A 24,887-nucleotide genomic window follows, 5' to 3' on the forward strand; every position below is an offset into this window, starting at 1 on the left:
TCCTGTGGTCATCCATTTGGGTGCATGGTGATTTGAGATACAATGCTGGAGTTGTTCTGCTATTCGTGGGTGTAGGGCCTGAAGTTTTTGAGCCAGTATCCATGGACTTCATCGGGACCTGGGGCTTTCCAGTTTGGCATTTTCTTTAGTTGGTGTCTGATTGTGTCTGTCGTGATCTCTGTGAATCTTTGTTTTATTCTCCCTGTTTCTTCTTCCTTGACTTCCTGGAGCCATGTTGCATGTTTGTTGTGTGATACCGGATTGCTCCATATGTTTTCCCAGAGTCTCTTACTTGGTTCGGCTTCAGGAATTTCTGGGTGGTTGTCTTCCCCTCTTAGTTGGCTGCATAGTCTTTTCTGGTTGGTTCCGAATAGTTTGTTCTGTTGGTATCCCTTATTCCTGTTCATGTACCGTTGGATCTTATGTGCTTTGGCCTTAAGCCTCTGTTTTACATCTTCTATTGTGTTGTTTAGTCCCCTCTCTTTGTATTTCTCGTTGAGTTCCTCCCTTGTTTTCTTGCTTCTTAGCCTTTTTTCTGCCATCTCTTTCAGTTTACTCAAGTCAGATCTCATCACCATGATTTGCTTTTCAGGCGCCCTTTTCCAAGGAGGTTGCTGTTTTGGTTTCTGTTGGGTTGGTTGTGCTGGTGGTGTTGGTGTTCGAATCCCCCACCAGTTCTGCTACTAATCTTGCTCCTGCATATACCAAGTTATTTGTTTCTGTGATACTGGTGGTGTGTATTATGCCCATTATTTCATTGACCTCACTTGTTTTCTCCTTAATTTCTTGGTGTTGTAGGCTTTCATGGAGGGGATCTTTGTTCTCTCTGTATCTGGCTCCATCCATTGTCTAATCTTTTCTACCCATTCCGTCCTCTCTGTTACTTCGTCGGTGTTTCTTCGTGTGTCGTTGTTTGATACCTCATCCTCCCGGTCGTCTTCTGGGGCATCGTCTCTCAGTTCGTCTTCGTGTAATTCGTTGTCGTGTGACATTTACCTTTCCAGTTCTTCTCTTTCTGTTGGGGAGAGCCAATTCTTTTTCTTTATGTTCCTTACTTGGTCTGCCAGCCTCTGCTCTGTTTGGGGAGTGTTATTCCTCTCATTCCAGATGTTGACCAATCTTCTTCTATATCCTCTCTCCGTCGGGTTGCTTCTCATGTAGCATCTCCATATTTCCTTATTTTCTTCTCTTGTCCATTTCTTCCTTTTTGCCTCTGTAGCTCCAATCTCAGGCTGTTGATTACTGTCGTTGTGGTGATGATTATTATTATTATTATTATTATTATTATATTATTAATTATTATTATTTTATTATTATTATTATTATTGTTATTATTATTCTTATTATTATTATTATTGTTATTATTTATTATTTTATTATTGTTATTAATTATTATTATTATTATTATTATTAATTGGATATTATTATTATAGGAAAGTAGACCAAATATATAAAAAACTATTTTCCTCATGAAACTTTTTACTGCCATGCATTAATGTTTGGTAGATTGGAGCTCGTGTAGAAGGCTGGGACCGTTACACTGACAGCATCTTCAGACCCACACCTTACGAGGAGACTGAAAATTTTGTCAATGGCAAAATCAACGAACTCATTGACAGGACTGGAAAACGTTCAGAATATTTGACAAAGGATGCCGAAGTAAGTATGAAAGTGTGAAGTTTGTAGAGCATACAGTTTTAGTAGGTATTAGAATGGGAATTAGTTTGCAGAGCTAACTAGGAAGTTGAAGGGTATTTAAGTGGCTTAAGTAAGAACGAAAGTGTGAATAAGTTCGGAGGACATACAATGAAGAAATTTGCAGTGTTAAAAAGGAACTACAATAAGATTTAGTATGTAGGAATAAGTATGAAAGCATAAAGACTTATGTGGGACCTACTTGGAAATTGTATGAATTTTAAGATTTTGAAGTAAGTATGGAAGTGTGAAGTAGTTTATGAAACTCAGTGAGAGATTGTAGTTACTAGAAAATTTCATATCACTAAGGCTGCTTAATACTAGAAAATTATTGAAGATCTGAGTTGTTAATGGAAGTGTAGAAGTGTGAAGAAGTTTAGAAAGCTTAGTAGGCAACTGGATAATATTTTAGCTTTCTAAGTGAGTGTAAAAGTGTGTAAAGCACAGTTGGAAACTGAATTATATTTAGGCTGTTTAACGAAGACAGAAACTATGAAAAAGTTTGTGGAAATGACATAAGATTAGGTTATTCAAGTGCGCCATAAAAATGTGAAGAAATTGCAGAGCTTAATTGTTTAAGATTTAGACTTATATAAGCATAGACGTGTGAAGAAGTCTGTGAATTGTAGGTTGTTTAAGTTAGCAAGGTGCAAAGAAGTGTATAGTACTTACAAGGAAAAGGTATTAGATTTCAACTGTTAAAGTATAGAAGTTTAAGAAGTCTGCAAAGATCATTAGGTAGTTGGATAAGATTAAGACTTTCTAAATAAGTATAGAAGTGTGAAGAAGTCCATGCAGCTTGCTCATAAGCAGAATAAGACTTTGGTTGTTTAATTGAGTCTAAAAATGGGAAGATGATTGCCAAGATTAAGAGAAGTTGAATTACATTTAGGCTGTTTAAGCAAATAGAAGAGTGTGAAGACGTCTGTGAAGCTTACTTCTAAGCTTGATCAGATTTTGGTTCATTATGCGCAATGTATGTCTAACATCCTTAAAAGAAAAAGCTAGCAAAGGATTTTTCTGAGCAGATAGAAAGCCTTTTTCAGTGTGTCAAGCAGTCTGCTTTAGTATGAAGTGATTACAAATCTAACTTTTTCTTTGTAGTCTTAACCTCTTTATTTTATGTTTATAGCCAGGAGTAAAATTGTTGATAGACTAGCAAACTTTCATGTGTTATTGCATTGTAAGTCACTCAGTTTTAAAAAAACTCTCCACTGTATCAAATTATGGTCAACAGTATTTCTTAATAATTGCTTGTCGTATTAGTAAGAATTTTATGACATTCTAAAAACAGGCTTTAAATCTCCTGTTGTGTTTCTGCAGTTATCCCTCCACATGAAAACTTTTGGAAGTGAGATCTATTATCGCCACTTGCATGGAATGGACAAGATCATGGAAGCAATCAACACGCTTAATCCAGCTGAGCGAATTAGGAAGCTGAATGAGGGGCAGGTCAGTCTGTTACATCAGCATTCATGGGGTGCCTACATTTTTGTTGCCTCAGCATATCTGTAGGACTTGTAATGTCCCTAGTGACCATTACACCAAAGCCTTCAGTATACAGTATGCAAATTGATGAATGCCCAACTTTTGAAATTGAAATTAAAATTGACAGAATATTTGCCTTGAGTAGGGAGGGCTCAGTTACTGTACAAAAAGAGTGATGCATGCAGTATTTTTATAAATCTTTTTTAAGGCAGTGGTTATTGAAGTTTCGAGACTGAGTTCAAGTTCTCAAGATTTACTTGTGGTAGTCATTTATGCTAAGATTAAATTGTACTGTTTGCCTTAATGTGATTTTTAATTCAGTTCAGTGCAGTTCAATAAACTGAATTGAAAGACTGTAGTTACTCTATCCCAAAGAGAGTCCCTTTTGTAGTCTGGAAAGTAAATTTAATGTTTTAATAAATACTACTTTAGTAAATTAATAATAATAATAATAATACCCATCTACCCATTTGCTAACATATCATCGATATAGCATTGTTGTATGAAAGATTAAATTAGTTATTTACTTTTACATTTGAATATCAGAGCAGTATTTTCAATAGGTCTAATTTTTTCATTACTTTGTGTCTTAGATTTTTGGATATAGTAATCAAAGACTATCTGAGTCTGTTTTGAAATAATAATTTGAGATAGGAATAAAATTAATACATGTTACTCTGGGGATTTTTCATTGGGAAATATTTACTCTCAACATTTCAACTTACACATCATTATTTTCATATGAATTTTATCTTTCTTTCTCAGTTATTGTTAGAAAAACTATAGAGAATTATTATTTAAAAAGAAAAGTTATCTGTATTATTTTTTTTTTGTAGAAAAAATCGAGGGGATGAGAAACTACAATAACATCTTAGGTGAAATTCTTTTATATAAAAGTTTAAGGTCTACACACATTGCACCTTCCCTCTCCACAGGACATCAACTTGCAGAAATCTTGGTTAGCTGTTGAATCAGCCTACATCATTCCAACCACTGCTGGCATACCCTTAAATCTCAGCATCACAGCTAGCATAGCTCTGGATGTCCACGCAAGTGGTAAACTAGATCTATTTTCCTTCTTTACTAATGGCCATGCTAGTATCAGTGGACAGCTCAAACCAAGGTAGGTTATGGGCAAATTACATTGGTCAAGAGACACTTTTGTAATGTTATGTGACTAGGCAAACAATTAGCCTCTGGCCAATTATGTTGATTTGTAAGAGCCTTGTAGTATTCCATTTACTGATATGATATTCCCATTTATGGAGTTTAAATAGACGAACAATTCTCCAGTGAATCAATGCCGAAATCATGTAGGGTTTATTTTTGTTAAACGCAGACTTATTCTTTGCAGTGTTGGCATTGAAGTCGTTGGTTCAATGGTTGTCGATGGACATTCTTCTCAGTCAGGAGCTGAGATGGTAGCAACACTGCATTCGTCAACAGTTTTAGATGGACGGTTTGACATAGAAGGTTCTGAAAACGTTCGAGTTGATATTAAACTTCCAAGAGATAAGGTGGAAATTATGAACATTACGTAAGTTATGCTACAGACTTACGGTTGTTTTTAATCAGCATCTGTAGGAATCTGGGTAATGGGCTGGATGATGGTTTTCTTCAGTGATTCAGCTCTGTGAGGAAAGTAAAGAATTGGAGCAAGTGATTATAGTAAATGTCAATAAAATCAACATTACGGTTACCAGATGAGTGTAATTATTGTCAGAGCATATAATGTAAATGTTAATAACTATATATCTTAGAAATATTCAAAACCATTTCTAATTCTTTATCTTTTAAATGATTAATTTACAAGTGTATGACAGGGAAATTGATGTTTCACAGTATACTATGCTATTTTTCAAAGAAATTTCATGCTGTTGGTGTGACTCAGTTTTGCTCTCTTGTGATATAATATATATTTGACAAAATTTAAAAAAGGTAAAGGAACTTCACTGTTTAAGAAATTATTATTTTATTTATTGATGCTGTTTAAAAAAGTTATTAGCTTTCTAGAATAGTGCACAGTAGGAACTGTTGTTGATGTTACCTTGTATGTGCTATTCTCCCTGAGAGTGAGACTCACTTTTCACATCCTTCTTAATGTCATGCTAACAGTAGCTTTTATGGCTTTCGTGAACCACACAGATCAAAGCTGTTCCTTATCCATGGGTCATTAGACATGTCAGTCAATGGGTCACGAGAAGCTATAGAGGGTGTAGCCATCGACCGAATGGAAGTCAGTGGATGCACGTCATATGATGAGCAAGTTGGAACCAAGCTGTGTTTGAATGTTCAGTACCCCAATGCTTCAAGAGTACCAGAGAGTCCTTTTTACCCTCTGACTGGACCTTCACAGCTGCAGGTAGTCCTGCACAAAACAGACCCAAGTTTAACATCATATCAGCTTCGTTATACATGGGAATGGAGGCCTGTGAGTATTTTTGTAGAATAACCAGTGTAAAAACTGGCAGTTTTGCACTGTTTGATAATATATTATGAACTGTACAGCTGTTATCATGAAGTTGCACTGCAGAATAATAAATGACCTTAAAATACTTATCCACATTAGGGTAAAAATTGGTGAAGAAAAATGAGTGTCGATTTAATTTTAGGTTTTTCTCTTTAATGATAGAAATTACTCTGTTACAGATGTGGTAATGCGCAGTCCAATTTAATTTCTGTCTTTTCTCTTTATGATAGATATTAACTTTGTTTCAGATGTAGTACTGTGCAGTCCCCTGTGTTACTTGTTATATTTTGGAATAAAAACAAACTTCTCAGATGAGGATGGAAATACCAGTGGAAAAATATGATGTCGTAGGAAGACAATTTTGAAGCCAAAATTCATTTGATCTTAACCATTGCTCCACATTTTAGAAAACTAGATGAACAGTTAGAGTCTTATGTCTTTACTAGAAAATTTCAAGGAATGACTTGGTCTGACTGTCTGTCAAAAAACAATATTGTTTAAAAATATCTTTCAACTGGTGAACTTTTTTCATTGCAGACACCACAGGGTCTTTTCTCGGCAATCATATTCTCTGTGAAAACTGTTTCATTGTATGGTACTACTGTATAGGTATTTAAAAAAAGATAAAATGGCTTGATATATAAAATCCTAAACGATCATTCCCTCAGAGGGCCATCTATTGTTTCACAACAGGTCATATTTGTTTATTGAAAGTGTGCTGTTTCTGGTCACTAAAAATCTTTTATGAGCTCCAAAAAAAATTGAAAAGTCTGCAGTCAGTTGATTTTTCACTTTGTAATGATTGTCGTTTAACATTTTCATAACACATAAGGGTAATCATAGCTCTGAAAAATGACACCGTTTATTACATTTAACTTCAATGTTGAAATTGTTTTCAACATTTTAGTCATGTCAGTAGCATTAACTTTCAATAGAGTCACCTTAGCTAGGAAGTCAAGAAAGGAAATTACAGTGTGTTAGTATTGCTGTACAAAATGCCACATTTGAATGCACAAATAGTTAAGATGTTGACTTATCTCTCTCATATAAAATCAGTATTTCATTTAAAGTTAGGCTGCAGCAACAATGTCATTTTTTATGGAGATAGATTGTTAATGTACACAACTATATTTAATTGCAGGAATACAGGACATTCTTGCTGTCAGTCAACACTCCAGGAACAACAAGTCCTCGTGAACACAGTATAAAGTATAACATTAACTTCAGATCACAGAACATTATACTTGAGTTACGATCTCCAAGGACAAGCATGTTATCAAGAGGTATGTGCCGTGGTGATGAAACTACCTACCAGAACAAATTTCAGTTGTGATTTTTTAGATTTACTCACTGATTCGCATATTTTTCTAAAGAACATATTTACACATTATTGCGGAAATTTGTCTGTTCGTAGTATTTTTCATTGAGAAATATTCACAAATTACTATATTCTCATATAATTTTTGTGACTGCACTTTTTGTTATAAAACTACTAAAGGGCATAAGCATTTTTAGATGTTTTTTTTTGTGTCTGAGCTATCAAAACAGACAGTTCCAAGCATTTGCTGGAGGGTGCGGTACTCATCCCCCGCAAAGTACAAGATTTTAAGATTGCTATTCTTCACTTTTGTAGAATGGACTAGATGGGATATTATCAAAAACTGTACTCGTTAGCTATGCATGAAGTGACTTGTCTGAGTTTTCAAGCCTAATGAAGAATGCAGTGATCATTTTACAAAGCTGCATACCACTATATTATTAGCATAAGACCCTTTAGCTGTATATACTGTATGTAATGTAGGCTCTGCAGTGTTATTTTGTGCTGCATGTTATGTTGCATTATTTATAGCCTTTTTCATGATGTATAATTACCTGCAGTTTTACATAAAATGACAAACATGGTAGGAACACTTTTTGGGGAAGGGTGAGGAGTTCAAAGTTAGTTTCATTATGAACAAAATCCCATGAAATATTTTCCTTTGAAGAGTAGATCTGGTAATACTGTCGTTGATTAATACAGTCGTCTTTTCCAAATCTCTCCACTTAATGAACAAGAATTTCTCCACTTTCCTTCTTCATTGTGTTGGAAAACTTTGGTAATCGTCTTATAGTAAGGAAAGTAGAATAAGAATACACAGATAGTAATCATACAAACAAGAATTAGTAGATTATATAAGCAGTTGTTATCTTTTTAAAGATTTCACATATATAATACAAAACAAGTATAGATAGCTATTGGCTAATATAAACTCCTTTGTTGATTCATTATTATTATTATAAATTTTAATGTCGTTTTATATTTTCTTTGATTCTCACTTCAGGACGGTACGTATGGACGGAAATGGAGAAACGTTTAGACGTAAGTGTATCAATAAATGACCAAGAGGCTGCAACGGTTAATGCTGGGTTCTCACGTCATAGCAAACAAGGTCGCGATGTGTTCAGCCCTATATTCACAATCACATGGAGAGGACAGGAACTTGTTAAGTTTACGGGTGCGTATTGTGAAGTATTTGGCAAATTCATAAAACTAACATCATTTCCTTGTGACTAAATTTTATTAATGTAAGCTGTTCAAGTTTACTATGTTTTAAAGTGAATGATGCTGAAGTATTTTTTGAATGGAAGGCTTACATTGTAAAGAGTAAATTCTTGATTAAAGGTTACTGTCTTAGCACAATACTGAAATATTTAGATTTGTAGAAAATATGGCCAAATTGTATTCAAAGTAGTACGTACCAACATTCAGTATTCTGCACATATGTGAAATTTTTTTTTATATGCCTTTAATGTAGAGTAAACTGAGATGTATGCAATCCATTTTCATCTTCTCCATTACAAGTATATAGAGTGAATTGGTGATATGGTCAGGGTATAGTAGTACCTACGTTTTCTGTTTCAAGTCAATATTGCTCACATTCATTACAACAGGAGTCGTAGATTTGCGGCAGAAATCAGGGGCGCAGCTTTATGAAGTTGACGTGCAGGTAAATTATCTGGTACCAGGACCAAGGAATACTTGGCAACGAGCTACAGGCACCATTCAAGGATCTCTCAGTGACAATGGGTCTGAGAGGGACGCCAACTTGGACATTGTGTATAGCCCATCGGTAAGTTGCCATTTAAAAACCTCTGGAGTTTTTTCTTTCTTATTTTTTCAGAACACTCTCTCAAAGGCGCTCCATTTATCGGTATTTTTTTTCATTTAATTGCATTTTTTTCTTCCTTTTACGTGGTAGAATAACCAGCATGTAAAATGTGCACTGTATTATCGAGGTTGTACAGTATTTAGTAAGATAATAAAATATTAAGAGTGAAAGAGAAATTGAACATTAGATATTTTATGAAGGAACTCTAAGAGCCTCATTTATTGAAAGGCACAGAATGAAGTCTAACTTTTAAAATTCCCAAAAATAGATTATGAATGTATTGTATTTACAATTTGAGATACTCTTTGGTGGATTTTATCATTACTGCCATTAGCTTTTGAGTCTTGAAATTATTCTTAAGATTCAGGAAGTTGAAAATAAGCTTTATGAAATGTATTATTCCAGTTATCGGTGCCCCGTGAAAACATCAAGATAGAATACCGTGTGGCCAACTCATCAACAGCCAGTGACAGCAAGTTCGAGCGTCGTTGGAGATTCTTTTTCTCTCAGTTCCCAAACATCAATTTCATGGGTGCTTGGTTTTACAAGGTAAGATTGACTGAAGTACATTCATTCTTGAAATCATTGAAGAAAACAAATCTATGGTTCAAAATACGTAGACTTATCTGTGGGAATTCTTTTCTGTAATTTATGACAAATACCTGAACTGCTGAGTGGAAGTTGTATCTTGTATATCATTTTACAGATTCAGCAAGTGAAAACATCATCTTCTTGTTCAATTAACAAAGGCATTTTGTAACATTCACTTTATTTTTGTTTTTGTAATAGCCCTGTAAATGTACAGTACTGTACTAATTGCACGTCATGCTTTATCATCTTTTGCAGAGTCATTTTGGTTCTTTTGAAAATGATATCCAGGTAAACCTGGGTGAGAACTTTGAGAATCCAGAACATCAAGTGGATATATTTCAGTTGTTTACTCTCTACAATATCGATTCAAGGACGACATTCAATTCTACCTTTTATGTCAAGGTGAGTGACCATTAGCTGACCTGCTTGGAGACAACCATGCATTGACTAGCAGTGAGAAGTTAGCCTCATTTGTTCATTTTAGTTAGTTTGCTTATAACTGAGCCTATCTTGGTTATAATCTTCTTCACCACCAGTTCTTCATTACTCTACAAGGTCTATGTTTGATATTTGGTAGTACATTGGGTACAATTACACAGTATTCTGAGAAGATTTATGTTTGTGTGAATTTAATATGACATATTGGCTGTCTTCTCTTGAAAATGGCTTAAGGTTTGCATGATCTGGAGATATCTGAGTGAAATTTAGGTTTCTCAAACAATTTTTAACAATGTCATCGAACCTTTCTTCACCATGTGTACCCTTTTTCTGTTCCCACTGATTGACACTTTTCTGGCTTCAGGTCACAGATGTGAGATTTGAGACTTTGGTTGATGAGACAAGGGACTTAGCATAACTGGAGGAATTTAGCCAGTCTCTTGCTTTCCAATTTTCACATTCTAACAATCGATAATTGACACTCGGTTTTCTACCCAAACTGGGCATCTAGGCTTATGCGGTATAAAGAGATGTGTTTATATTCGTAAAATTGTTTACTGGATTATTCATTTTTTTTCAGCATCCCAAAAGTAATTTGGACTTGAAGGTAGGCTTAGACTGGTTCCATGATGATCGTATACTTAACACAGGCTTCATTGTCCAATATTCAACAGGTGAGTAGATTTTCTGTAACATTCCTCTTACTGATAATTATAAGTAGCCAGAACAAAATTTGCCATTCATGAGTAATGTTTCCAAATCATTAAACAGGAAATCTCATGAAACACTATTTTCATATTTTAATTGACTCTTCAGTGTACCAACTGTATATATGTATTAATTATTTCCATCATATTTTTACAGCAAAAGAACTTGTTTCCCGTTTACACTTGAAAAAGGAGTTAACTGGATACCTCGAAGTTGAGGGTTCATGGTTCATCAAAATTCCAGAAACAGCAGACTTGGAAGTTAATGGTCAAGTTAAAGAGAAGAGAAGCAAAATTTACACTGTGAGTTGATTGCCCTTGGACATTCATTTCTTAGGATAATTGATTAAGAATATATTATGCAATCCATTCCAATAACTATGGGATGGAATAAGTTGATTATATGAGTACTTATGTATTGGAAAGTGTGTACAGTTATATGAATCATATGATTTTACTGTACTTTAAGCATTGTAATTTTTTTATAGTACATATTAGTTTTAGTAGCAGTGGTGAGAAACATAATCTCCAAATGGGAACACAAACAGGTTACAGAAACAAATAGTTACAATGAGAATATCCATAAAATATCAACATAGTATTTATCATGGCAATCTTATTATTTCTAGTTTGACGGTGAAGCAAAGTCTGGAAGGGATACAAAAATAGAAGTGAGCGGTGCTTATGGAGACCTTTCTACTCGGCTAGAAAACCTGCACAATCTCTTGTTAGATGTCACTTTTCCTTCGTATGGGTTAATAAGAATTAATTCAACTTTCCATTCTAATGAGAGAGAAATGAGTCTTGTTACACATGTAAGTAGGTACTGATTAGTTATCAATACAATTATTTGAATGTATTGTATCACATAATTCATCTTTTAAGCCTTTTTAAGAATAACTATGTCTCGAGTTGTTCAGAAATGCTGCTTAGACAGTGACCCTTGATATCCATAGATTTTTCTCCTTGTTCTAATTTGGTGGTAATTTATTTCATCTATATACTGTAAAAGTGCAAAAGCATTTATCCCTATATATCTATGCTTTGCAGTATTATATTGTAGTATATATGTTTTTCATATACAGTGGTTATTGTGAATTTAGGTTTCAGTTTGTTTTCCGTCTCAGGTTCTCACAAACAGTGGCCAGAAGTATGGTGTCAGTATTGGTTATACTCATGGAAGGGACCACTTGTTGGCTCAGACTCATAATGTTAACCTCGAAGTTTACCTCCCTGGCCAACTTTATACATCAAACACTGAAATTAGTATAGGAAATGTCATCACAATAACTAATGACTTGCACCTTGATAGGTGAGTCTCATCAGTGGAAGAGATGTGTTCTATTTGTTGCAGAAATCAGTCAGCATTGTTTACATATTGCTATTTTGTTAATTAATTTTCTATTAGGACTGTCACAGTCCAAATACTATAACCTTGTAAATAAAAATTTATATCTCATTGACTAATTATACATTGTACTTTCAGGCAGCGAGATATTCACGTTAGTCTAATTGCTGATATTCTTCAGTCTCATCAGTATGGTTTTCAAGCTCTTTTGAAGTGGGATGCCAACAGGTTAGTCAGATTCCTTACCAGGAGTTCATATATATCTGGTTGTTTGCAAAATGCTGCTAGTATTATTCTATTATTTATGATACTGTCATTTATCAAGCTACAGTTTCTTTTAAATATCCATGTAATTTACTTGAATACAATAGACTTTTCAAAAAGCTGATAACATGGGCTGTAAGTAACAGGCAGTTAACATTAAGTACAGGTAAAGGTTACAAGTGAATTAAGTATTTGGAAGAATATAGGTAATGATAAACTAGAGGAAAATACTTTTTCTTTGCTGTTATGAAACTCAAAGGTTGTAAATTCATATCAGAACTAACTAAAAATCCTTACACTGAAGATGCATTTATTTTTTTGAAGTTCTTATCTAATTATAATACAGAGTTGCACAAGCTGTTGGCTGAAGAAACCCATATCAAAGAATAGTTTGGTGTTTGCAAAAACAATTTCGTTATTAATAAGAATGTTTTTTCATTAACAGGGATCCTAATCAGAAACTGGTATTTGATGTCTTATATGAAACCCCAAGTGATCAGGATTTCACATTCAGTATGGATGGTCAACTATTCTTCTTGGGACAGCAGTATCGTTCAAACTGGAAGACGCACAAATTCTGTGAGTGTGTATGTGAGATTATATTGTTGCAAATATTCACTGGGATAAGGGAATATCAGAGTCAAGCCCAGCCTTAAATATATATTATTTTATGTTATTTAATAGCCCTAATCCTTATGTGCTATGTTAGTTACACATCAGATATATTTTTTATGACATGTGAAACTTTTATTGTCTATACATAAAAAAATGAATCTGTGACGAATAAGCCCCATAATCACTTATAAAGTCTTATAGTAATGAAGTTTTGTTTTGAGTTATAATCTATCAGTATTTGTGGGTAAAGTTTTAATTTTTTATTTCTTCATTATCAATACAGACGCTCCTTTACTTACAAACGAATTACATTCTGAACGGCTGTTTGTATCTTTGTTTGTTCATAGTCCAACTTGATATACTCAAGAGTCATTATGTATGTACTGTATTATTTATGTTTTTTCATACTAAAACATAACACTAGTACTGTATTACATTTTATAGAGTATTTTATTAGTACGAACGATATATATAAAGCCTAAATACATTGATACATTAAGCAAATTATGATAATAAGTAGTAAAGTATAGTCTTAATTTACGATCACCGTTGTTCGCATCTGAAAGCTCATAAGTAGAAAGTTCGTAAGTAGAGGAGCGTCTGCACAGTAAACAGTAATGTCTCCTGCACATTTTCTCAGTTAAGACACATATGCAGTAAACACTGAGATGAAAATGAAGAACACTTTTTTTCTAATATTTTAAGAGGTGGAATAGATATAATCTCTAGTAATTCCATTACTTCTCTAGTATAATTCCATTAAATATTTTCTCTAGACAATAAATGTTAATATCTAAGACTATGTAAATTGATTAGAAAGAAAAACCTGATTGATATCTCTTGTTACCACTCAGATCCAGGACTCGGGATTAAAACTCTGCTACCTGGCAATCAAGGGTCATTTTGTACGGGTTAACTTGTTTTGAAGAAAATTCCAAGAAAATTGATAGCACCTATTTTATTCATTGTGAGAAATTTATAATAAATTATGAGATTAGTCGATCATAGTCTTCATGTGTCAGAGGAGTTAATGAAAATTTGGATTGCATTATTTGTATTTAATCTTTTTTCCAACATTTGAACAGTGCAGTTTATAGGTGAAGACTTAATTTGGGAACACAGGAATGAGGGTGGTATAAGTTGGATGGAAGGCAGTCGAAATATTCAAGCCATCACAACAAACTTTACAATGCGTCTCAGACGGGGGCACACAGCTGAGCTTTATGGTAACTTTGACATCAGCACACCTTTTGTACACTGGAAGAAGAATTGCCTCGAAATCAAGTAAGTGTATCTCTGTGGTGTGGTAACTTACTGATAAAACTTTTATGAGAAAGTTGTTTAGCACACCTATATACATTTAAGAATTAGGTACATTAGTCAGTATTGAAATGATGAAGCCTTCCACCTGTATGGAGCTTGGGTACACTTTAGAGATCAAATACAATGACATGACTAACTAAAGCACTCCTCTCTGTTTTGACAGAAGCATTTATATATTAAATATTTCATCTTTTCTTTGGAATATCTTGTTTCCTGGCGGCATTGAGAGGAGCAAGTTTTAGATTGTAGTTGTTGAAATAGCGCATCTCCTTCATCAGATACTTCCGTGATCCTGACCACATTGAAGGCACCTTGAAAGCTGGCTGGCATGATAATGAATTTATTGATATGCAGCTCTTGGCCCGCAAGCGGATTGACAGCTCCACCTTCAGGATAGAGACAAAGCTGGATGTGAGCTCTTCTTTTGAGGGTCTCATAAGTGCCAGCACTGGAGCTGTTATAGAGAAAACTAGTGGAGTTCTTGACATGAACTTTTACATAATGGTTAGTAGAATTGTCAAGGCAATAATTTTTTTAGTGTCTATTTACAGGAAATATTCATATAAGTCGTCATTATTGTTCAGCACAAATACTCAAACCGTTACTAAGGACATCAGACAAATAGGTCCAGAAATATACTTCAAAAATCGCCATTATAGTAAAAGTTTTAAGTTTAACAATCCAGTACCTGGAGATTCATGATTTCATGTGCCTTTTAGCTACCAACTACCAAAAGCTCATCCTGACCCATCCAAACAGTTCTATGATAATCCTATTAAGGGTTGAGTTCTCAGAAAAAAAGGAGATTAACAATTAATACAGTAGTGCCTCTGGTTACGAAATTAATCCGTTCCTAACAGCCTTCGTAACCTGATTTTTTCGTATCTAGAACTACGTTTTACATGTAAATTGCCTAATTCGTTCAAGCCCTACAAAAACACCAAAGTAAATTTTATAATAAAGCTAAATTGACCAATAAACAATGAAATACAACAATATGGACCATTCAATAACTAACCTAACCGTGACTGTACCTGTAAATAAAGCGTATTAGTGTACAGGGTACAAGAAATACTGTACGTACATGTATTTACGTATGTAGTAAAATGTGGAACCTTACCTTTCGAGTGAGGCGATGTCCGAAAGTGGTGACAGAGGAGGAGGACAAACGGCAGATACGTGCGTACACTTAACTTTACGAAACACATTAAAAAATGGCAGAAAACCTTAACACTAAACTTTACGAAACACATTAACAAATGGCAGAAAACATTAACACTTCTTGATTATCTCCCTCTTCGTCTCCATAGAAAGCATCCTCTTCTTTCCGTGAACTTCAGCCACATTCTTGGGATCCATGGCTAATAACATAAGTAATTAAGTTCACACACAACACGATAAAGTAACTTACAGTACAACGAAAGCGAAATCACTAACACGAATTTACGTTAACAAACGAAATCTACGTGAACGAACGAATTCCAGGTCTTTACGATAACGCTGCCACAATAAATGGTCAAGGAACGCCTTTACATAGAGGTATGATGAAACAGACGCTGACCAATAGGAGAGCAGGATCTTACGGTAGTGACTAGCATCAGGAACCAATGGAAGAGTCGGAGCATGGTTGCAAGTCTACTGAGTTGGCGGCGCATGAGTTTTAAAATTGTTCTCGGCGGCCCGAGCGAATCTTGGACTTTACAGTACAAACACCCTTTCGCAACCTGAATTATTTTCGTACACAGAAGCAAAAAATCTTCGTCTTTGCCTTTGTAACCTGAATTTTTTGTCCGTAGGGACTTTCGTATGTAGGGGTATGACTGTACGTACTTGGAAGTGATAAAAATGGCTGTATGTTGGGAGGTAATAAACAGCGAGGTTTAGAGACTAAAAACTGAGGCTTTTGTGACAATTACAAGATAGTGCTAGCTGGTGAGAAAACTCCTTTCATTTTTTCTGTTAAATCAAGACAAAAATGCACATCAAACTAATTATGAGCTAAAAATCTAAATGCACACAGTGTTCAGAATAGCAGTTTGTCTTAATATTTGCTAGGCTATACATACTGCAAACTTCTAAAATGTAGGCATGTGCTGTATTTCTGTGTACATATAAAAATGCAAATTATATGAGAAAAAATCAACTGGCATTAAATAACAGAATTAAAAAATGTATGCTAATAAGAAAATTCTCTTTAAGTAACGGGACAAAATGGTTTTCGGTCTGGGAAGTATGCTAGGCATAAGTTACGCTGCTCTTACTGGATCTACAACACACATACTCACACACATTTCAGTGATATTTAATTTTATCATCATATAGTAAAACCATTTTTATATTCTATATTTGCTCTTCTTCCACAAACTTTGTCTTGCTCTCACTGATTTTTATCACTTTTCCCCCTTTTTTATTTGACAACAGTGGGATAAAGATCGCCTTGAGATTACCTTTGAGGGCAAGGATGATAGCATGAATGACATTCTGAGATATTCACTCTTCGGTCAAGTCCGCACTACAATTGAAGGCTACAGCTTGATGTCTGCTGCTGTTGACTTTTCTCTCCTGCCCTTGGCCACAGATATGCGTGCCAAAGCAAAGTGGGAAGGACATGAATATGAAGTAATACTAGCAGGTATGAAAGTTTGTTAGGATACATAATATCAAGAAAATATAATAAGCACATCAGATACAGGTGAACCCTATTTGTTAAACACCTTCTGATAAGAAGTTTATGGTGTATCATTTCCCTAGTTGTGTAGCATTTAGTTACACTTGAGCCATTTCACAGTAGTATAGATGTATTGTATTTTCATAAGTACTATTGAACTGATGTTTGTACACAAACTCCTATTTCATTATGGTTTATCAGTGAAGGTAATACACAAATCAATGTTCTTCAAACATTTCTTAATTACTACAGGCCTCTGATGTACTGACAACTATCCTTCATAATACTATAGAATGATCAGAATCCTTTCCTGCTTTGCAGGTGACATGTACCACGGATATGATTTTCTGAGAGGAAACTTGTCTGTATCATCATTGCAAAAGAAAGACATAGTGATGGCCCATATACATGTTTACCATGACCCTGCAGCTTTGGAGGAAAAGCTAAGTGTATGTAAACTTTTTATATTAATCATTTGTAAGGTTGCTTATGAAGGATTTTAGTAATGTTTTGTTTTCATTATTTGCTCAGTCTAGCAATTTACAAAGAAAATGGTAGACGGTGAACAAAACAGTTTCTATGATTTTTAGTGACTTTTATTTTATCTGTTAGATATCTATAGTTCTAAAATTAGTAAAGCTAGGAGAGTTTGCTTTACATTGTGATAAAGATCTACATTTTTAATGAAACCTTGGATGACCAGTGGTAGGTATTCCTCTTTCCCAGTTTCATGCAAACATCAGCATTCAGAACAAGAGGAGATTTAAATTTGTAATAAAACAGTGTTGTTCTAATTAAAGATAGCAGTACTTTGGGCTGATGAGGAAATACATATCGAGGGTCAGGTGGCTACGTTACCTCAACACTTCAAGGCTGGAATTCTGATAGAGACCTCCTTGGAAGAGTTAAGCAAGGCTGGTATCATCCTTGGCCATTCAAAAGACGAGCATATCAAGGTGAGAGTTGACAGTCTAAAGTTCATAACCTCGCTTTCTTCAAACTCCTTAATGTTTGGTTTAGCTGTTCTTTCGTAGTGCAATATAGACGTTTACCCTATTAGTTTGAAAATACGTACTGTGGCTTTCTCAGATTTTACAGGAGGTTTGAATGAAAAATATGCTTCCTCATTTGTTTTTATCATCATTGGGAGGTGTGCTTATTGTTAGAAGGTATGATTTTTATAAGATGAAAATAATAGTTTCTACTTTGCAGACAGAGGCCAGAGTACAGTGGAACGACAAAGTCGATGCTGGTTTTGTTTTGTTTGGCCAAGTCACATCTCTTACTGACTTCTTGGTCAGCTGTACAATACGCACACCTTTCCCTGGTTATCAGGTGAGTAGGTTTTGGAAAGCTAATCACTGTATAGTGAACATGTGACAGCAAATGTTGACTTTTCAGAAATCATGGTTTTTACCCTAAGTTTGTCCAGTTCCTATTGTTATCACTAGGAAATTATATAAACATATTTTAATCACTAATTTACTGCCAGTCAATTCTAATTTTTATATGGAGTAAAATCTCTCCTGTCTAAGGCAAAGTATTAATTTCAATAAATTAGTTCTGTGGAGTCTAGGAAAAATTCCCATGATTGTTTTTTCCTTATTATTTTTAATTCTCACTGCTTCTAATTTATTTTTGTAATACCTTAGGTAATAACGGGAGAACTGAGAAATTTGTTCACATTAGATCCAGAAGTACGTGTCCATCCCAGGATTTTTGGTCAAATCGGTGATAATAAGGTATGCAACATTTGTTAGTTTTTTGACCAGCTTGTTCCATGAATTGACAGTTTTGTAATAATTCAGGTACTTTACTTTTTATTTTAGAGTTCTTTATTTACCATATTTTATTGTGATATGCAAGCATTTTTTAAACTGCAAGCAGTATATGTACAAATATCAAGATAGTAAAACATGTAATGCAGTTGTTTGTTTGTTGTGAAAATTACTATGAGTCGCCAAAATGCGCAGAATGATAATACTGGTTGATTTACACATAATTATGGTGCAACTATAGTATGGCCTTGGAGCACGGTATGAGCAAGGTCGACTTCCACGCCTGCGAGTGGCCATCGAGTTGTATTCTCCCTTACCTGAGCTCCATACAGTTGTTCTTGATCTGTGTGACAATACTACGGAATCCAGTGTAAGGTATGATCTTACCATGAAATATGGACCAACAAGAAATTTGCGACTCAATGTGGACCTTGAGGTAAGAGTGATTTTACTTTAAATATTTTGCATTAATTTTTAATAAGTAATTTACTGAAGCATGTCCTCCCACCCATTTCTGCATGAAGTCCCTGGAGTTAGATATTAGTAGCTCAAACCTGAAGTTTAACTATTAGACCCTTTTTTCTACTGATTATAATCCATTGTAGCCTGTGCAACTTGGTGAGTTATTTTACTAAGTATTGTATTGTACAGCTGACCTGAAGTCAGTAAGAGATGTACCAAGTTTCTTTTGTCAGCAATTATATATGATACATTTTAAATATCTTTTTCTTTGGATGTTTTTAAAACAGGTAGATCTTGCAAGGTCTTCATGCAGTCTTTTCATTCAAAGAACTGATTTATCCGGATAATTTCCAGAATATACAGTAGTGCAAATTCACTGCAATTTCAGCTGTTTATTAACATGCAGCTCTTGGACTTTTTTCTTAGATTGTTTTTATATATATGTACTGTAATGTCAAAGAATTTATAGAAATTTCAAGTGACCTCCTATTAATGTCACTGTCATCATGCCATAAACTGAGGTTTGAATGATCATTTATAACAAGGAGAGATACTATATACAAACTAAATTAAGAGCTCCCCTGTTAGCTTTACTCATTTTCGAGCTTCTCTTTGATAATTACCTGCAATAATCTTGAGGGTATGTATATCTGTGCAGCAATCTCAAAACTTAATTTCTTCTTACTTTTCTGACCTCTCCCATCCTGTTCTTTGTATTATGGCTGGTTCAAGGGTATAATTAACTTTCTTACATCAACTAAAATTTTGAGCAGTCATATTACTTCAAACTTCCCTATTTTATGTGTTGTAGAGAGCTCCCATTTGTCAAATTGGTACACCTGCATCTAAAAATGTTCTAAAACTTTCTTTTCTACTGAGTTATTGAAGCTTATCATTCCCTGTTGGAACACATATTATACAAATACATATTTGGGTGCTGCATCAATAATTTATGCTCAGATTGGGCTGTCTATTTTCTCTAGGTACTACTGTGTATATAAAGATTCATAAATCTTGAGAGGAGTCCTCTTCCTTCTCCTTTTCTGGCAGGTGCTTTGTAATTTGACGTATGCTAAATCAATGACGATCATATTACATATTTCTAGAATTATATTTCTTTTCTGTCCCACTTGTTATCAAGCTGGGAATATTGCTTTCTTCATTACGAAGCCCTAGTTCTTCTTCTTTCTCCCTTCCTATGTTTCCCTTTGTCTCAACCTAGATAAAGTCTTCAGGTTGAAATAATCCTCTACACCCAGAGGAAAAAAAAAAGTTAGGCGGATTATGATATAATGTTTCACATTACCATGTACTTTAAATAATTAACAGATGAATGAAGAAAAATATCACAGGAGGAATCAACCCTTTTAAAGGAAGACAGAGGAAAAAAATATTCATAGAATTTATTTTTTACTTTTCAAATGGCAATTATGGTACTCTGATTTTTCCTAACACTAGTACTTGTAGAACCTATCTTCATTCTCATAAGAATCTGATGGGTAATTCTAAGCCCTTATTCCGCGGTAAAGTAGACAATGGCAGGCAGTTGACGTTTTCCTTCGTTATTTTACTTACTGGACAAGAATTTAAAGTAATATTTATTCGGACGACTGTAATTAACCCCCCAGGGGCCAGCACTAAACACGGCGAAACACATTGGACGCCCCAATCCCTAGTGGGTGACGTATCCGCGGTTACGTTCCTTGCAGTCCGTGCGGAACTATTCTTTAAAATTACCCTGCAAGAAACGTAACCGCGGATACGACATCCACTAGGGATTGGGGCGTCCAATGTATTTCGCCGTGTTTAGTACTGGCCCCTGGGAGTTAATTACAGCCGTCCGAATAAATATTACTTTAAATTCTTGTTCAGTAAGTAAAATAACGTAGGAAAACGTCAACTGCCATAGTCTACTTTAGCGGAATGAGGGCTTAGAATTACCATCGGATGTAGTGAGCAAGAAAAAAATGCTGTTTTAGCTGATTTTGTTTGCAGTTTATTTACTGTATGTCCTACAGTATTTGCATTATGGAAATGCAGCATAAACTTTAACACCTTGTCATCCTTCAGCGAAGTGCTGGTGGTTTTGAGGGCCATGCTGTAGCAGAGCTGCCTCTTCAGTCCTTGGATAATCGACTCAGTGACGCCAGCGTGAAGTTTGCTGGTTTGATTTCTTGGGAACCGGTGCCTAAAGTGAATATTACTATACAGTCAGAAGGTGCTGATACATCAAAGGTAAAGAACTGTACATAACTCCTGATGTAAACAAGGGATGTAAGGTTTTGTAGTGCATGGAAGTTTGCCTATAAAATATTTCATTATCTGAGAGAAACATAGTCTGTCTTATTCACATAATTAGCATTAGAAAATGATGACATTTCATATTGATTGATTGTAAAAGACTGGATATGAAGCTAAGTTGCTGTTGGCACTTCTGAACATTTTATTTCTTAAGATTACCATCATTTTTAATGATTCTTTTTTCTTATTGCAGCTCGTTATTATAGGGAGTTTACCGAGGATTGAAGAAGGAGATTTGCATATTTCTGTGACATCCTCTATAGAAGGCTATGACATGTATGACCTCACTTGGGAGTATCTTGTACCAACAAGTGAGGACGTTGGTAAAGTTAGTGGCCGTATTCGTACCAAAGAAGGTGTCTATGAGATTTTTGCTCAAGGCACTACCAGAGACCTCTCAGGGACATACTCATCTCCTTTTGAGCCTTTCAGGTAAAAGTATTTCTAAAATTCACACAGTGACATGTACTTTCTTTCAACTGTCCATTTCAAAATTCTTTTGATTATTGCTCTTATTCGTAGTTTTGATTTTAAAATCGTTAGTTTATAGTCATGAGTAAAATTACTTTGTTATTAAATTTTTAATTCAGATTCTTAATAACTTACCTTAATTTTACAAATATTTTTAAAACTTTTTTTTCAGAAATGGAGAATTCATGTGGCAACTTATAGTTGTTGATATATTGAAGTCTCGTTTGAAAACTAAGGTTGGATGGGAGAGAGGAAATATTGTACTTGATGCCACAGTCAAATATGAACAGAATTTCATTCGTGAGGTGAGATAATAAACTATACTCTGTTTTTTTTTCCTTCTGTCCATCCGCCTGTGGTGGTCGCACATGGCAACACTGCGTCCTGTGCTTAAATAGTTACGTCATGTCTAAATATTAGGTAAATAAAAGGATATCTGGGTATACATTTCCAACTGAAAAGTGTTTTAATAATTTACTGTATGCGAATTACACCGTTAATATTCGAAATAGGATATTATATAAAGCCCGGGACGCAGTGTTGCCATGCACAAACACCATAGGCGGATGGACAGATGGAAAAAAACAGAGTATAGTAGTCTTCTTAGTAAGGAGTGCAAATTATTTATTCTTATAAGTAGGTATTTAAGCAAATGGTGCTTGATAAAACAGCCGCAACATGACATGACAGATCAGTCTTACAATGGTATATCGATTTTAAGTCCTACTAGAATTTTTATTCATCTACCCTAAAGTTTATTTTCTCTCTTATCCGTATTTTTGCCAGTCCTTTATGTGCTTAAGTTTCTTTTGTAAATTCTCTAAAAATTTCTTATTCACTTTTGCATAGCTATTGGCTGTAGAATGTTGGATAGAGGTTCTTGACCTTTACAACATGTTTCCATTAATTGATGAAATTAATGATAAACACATTGTATTTGGTAAAAAAGAGAATGTTTATTGGGGAATTTTATGAGCTTCATAGCTCATGGAAAAGTTTTCCACTAAAGTTATGCATTTTGTTGCTTATAAACTTTTGAATCAGAAACATCTGCAAGATGGCTTGATGTGAGAAAGAACATAAGGGGACCCCAGTTACTGTAAAGAGACAGACAAGTAAACTACCCAAATAGTAAAAGAACTGTATGGAAAAAGTTTAACCCATTGTTGGGAAATAACCTAAGCACCCTAAGCACTCCATCTTGGGTAATAGTACTGCAGAATTCATGTGCACATGTCATTTTACTGTGAACAATATCTCATGGGCAGCAGGGAGGGGCCTTAATGGGGGCTTCAAGCCCATCCCCCCCACCCCCGGTCTGGGTATGGTACCCTAGGATAGGTTAAATTAGGTCATGATGCATCCCTGTTGAAATATGTCTTTGATCTCCTTCTAAAAAGGCTGCAACCCAAGTAAGAAAACATGTGCAACTCCTCTGAGCTTTTATCCTATTTTGGAATTAAAGTAATCCTTCACAGAATTATTGTCATTTCATAGATGTTTGGTGAAATATTGTGAAACCTAGGATGTCCAGAAATTCATAGCCTTTCCCTTGAAAGCTATTGAAATCATGTTGTGGGCCAGAAGTCAAACTGTTTAGGAAGACTAAACAAGAAATATAGTTAACATGAAATAATCCTAATATGAAAGTAGCAGTACTAATGATAAAAATGCAAGAATCTTCTAATAAAGAATTCACATCTGCATTTGATACTCCTTGTAATGTTAGTTTTCATACTTCCTTGTTTCTACTTGATGTCTCATAATAGAGTCATAGATGTTTTTAGATGTTTTGGACAGCTTATCTGATTAATTAGCTTTACATTTTTGGAAGAACTTGAGTCATTTGTGCAGTAAATGAGGAATTGGTGTTTAAAACTTATGACACTTGTGTGCAATATTACCTAACTAAAGAAATTATAATTTTTGTTATTTCTCAAGATTGTCATTAATGTTTTGTTTATTTTATCAATTTTAATTTGTATATCAATGATGAAATTGAAAAATTATGAACATAAGGGTCTAAATAAACAAATGGCTTTCCAAAATGAAAAATTTATTCTTTAAAGAGGGTATAGGATTCTTTTTCTGATAAAAATGGTTGATAATACAAAAATTAAAAATACTAAAAAATTTTAAATATTTTAGTAACATTTAGGAATTTATGAATTTTTGTCAAGTTAAGTATATCTTAGTTTTACCAGACCACTGAGCTGATTAACAGCTCTCCTAGGGCTGGGCCGAAGGATTAGATATTTTTACGTGGCTAGAAACCAATTGGTTACCTAGCAACGGGACCTACAACTTATTGTGGGATCCGAACCATATTATATAAAGAAATGAATTTCTATCACCAGAAATACATTCCTCTGGTTAAGCGTTGGCCAAGCCATTAATTTTTTTGTAACTCTCAACTTATTACAATATGAGATAGTACCTTAATGACCTTTGTCACACATCTGTAAGGAACTAACTTTTCTTTTAGCACAAATGCAGTTGCATTTCTGATGTGTTAAGGAGTATTTCTCTGTTTGAATTTGCCTCCTTGGAAATTACATATTACGTTTTAGTTACATACTGTAAGAAAAGAAAATTACAATATATAATGTCAAACTAGTACATAGTTACAAGAAGCTGCAATGTATCCTGAGGACTCATGAAGTAAACCTATTGTTCCAGCTGGATGGTACTCTTGAGACACCATGGGAAGACTTGGAAAAGTCCAGCCTACGTCTTGTGGGTAAACCCCAGGAAGGCGGTTACAGGAATAACCTGGTACTTGAGGGAGCAGGACAGACCTACAATGGAAATCTCTTCTGGAAATATCGGAGCGAAAGTGATTGGGAAGTTGACATCGAGGTAAGGTGAAAATATCTTGGCTGTTGTGTTTGGTTTAAGCATTGAACTACTTTTTTACATAAACTGTAAAATGAATATTCATCTGTGCAAAAATCCACAATAAGTGGAAATATTTTGCTTAAATGGTGGTTTTTGAACCTTCATTCTTACAAAGAACTCATAATTTTTTTCTGGACCAGTAAGTTTATATTTATTGTACAATGGGCTCTTAAAAATATTTTTACAAATTTTATATTGCTTGGGTACACTGAGACAACTCA

The 24,887-nt window shown here is 34.6% G+C and overlaps 1 protein-coding gene across 1 annotated transcript in view; it reads left to right on the forward strand.

Annotated features, from left to right (window-relative positions):
• The window catches only part of LOC135221858 (uncharacterized), a 120,545-nt gene that overhangs the window by 60,562 nt on the left and 35,096 nt on the right, over positions 1–24,887 (forward strand). The window contains 28 exon segments of the mRNA XM_064259802.1: positions 1,507–1,659; positions 3,019–3,147; positions 4,119–4,306; positions 4,538–4,720; positions 5,329–5,614; positions 6,795–6,936; positions 7,975–8,148; positions 8,585–8,763; positions 9,208–9,351; positions 9,649–9,795; positions 10,412–10,505; positions 10,696–10,841; positions 11,168–11,353; positions 11,666–11,850; positions 12,025–12,114; positions 12,596–12,729; positions 13,851–14,049; positions 14,367–14,592; positions 16,510–16,720; positions 17,078–17,205; positions 17,557–17,712; positions 17,969–18,091; positions 18,409–18,498; positions 18,776–18,970; positions 21,067–21,231; positions 21,491–21,729; positions 21,941–22,073; positions 24,448–24,654. Coding sequence (XP_064115872.1) covers positions 1,507–1,659; positions 3,019–3,147; positions 4,119–4,306; positions 4,538–4,720; positions 5,329–5,614; positions 6,795–6,936; positions 7,975–8,148; positions 8,585–8,763; positions 9,208–9,351; positions 9,649–9,795; positions 10,412–10,505; positions 10,696–10,841; positions 11,168–11,353; positions 11,666–11,850; positions 12,025–12,114; positions 12,596–12,729; positions 13,851–14,049; positions 14,367–14,592; positions 16,510–16,720; positions 17,078–17,205; positions 17,557–17,712; positions 17,969–18,091; positions 18,409–18,498; positions 18,776–18,970; positions 21,067–21,231; positions 21,491–21,729; positions 21,941–22,073; positions 24,448–24,654 — 4,632 coding nt within the window.

This window comes from Macrobrachium nipponense, chromosome 3 (assembly GCF_015104395.2).
Source record: "Macrobrachium nipponense isolate FS-2020 chromosome 3, ASM1510439v2, whole genome shotgun sequence".
Lineage (NCBI taxonomy): Eukaryota > Metazoa > Arthropoda > Malacostraca > Decapoda > Palaemonidae > Macrobrachium > Macrobrachium nipponense.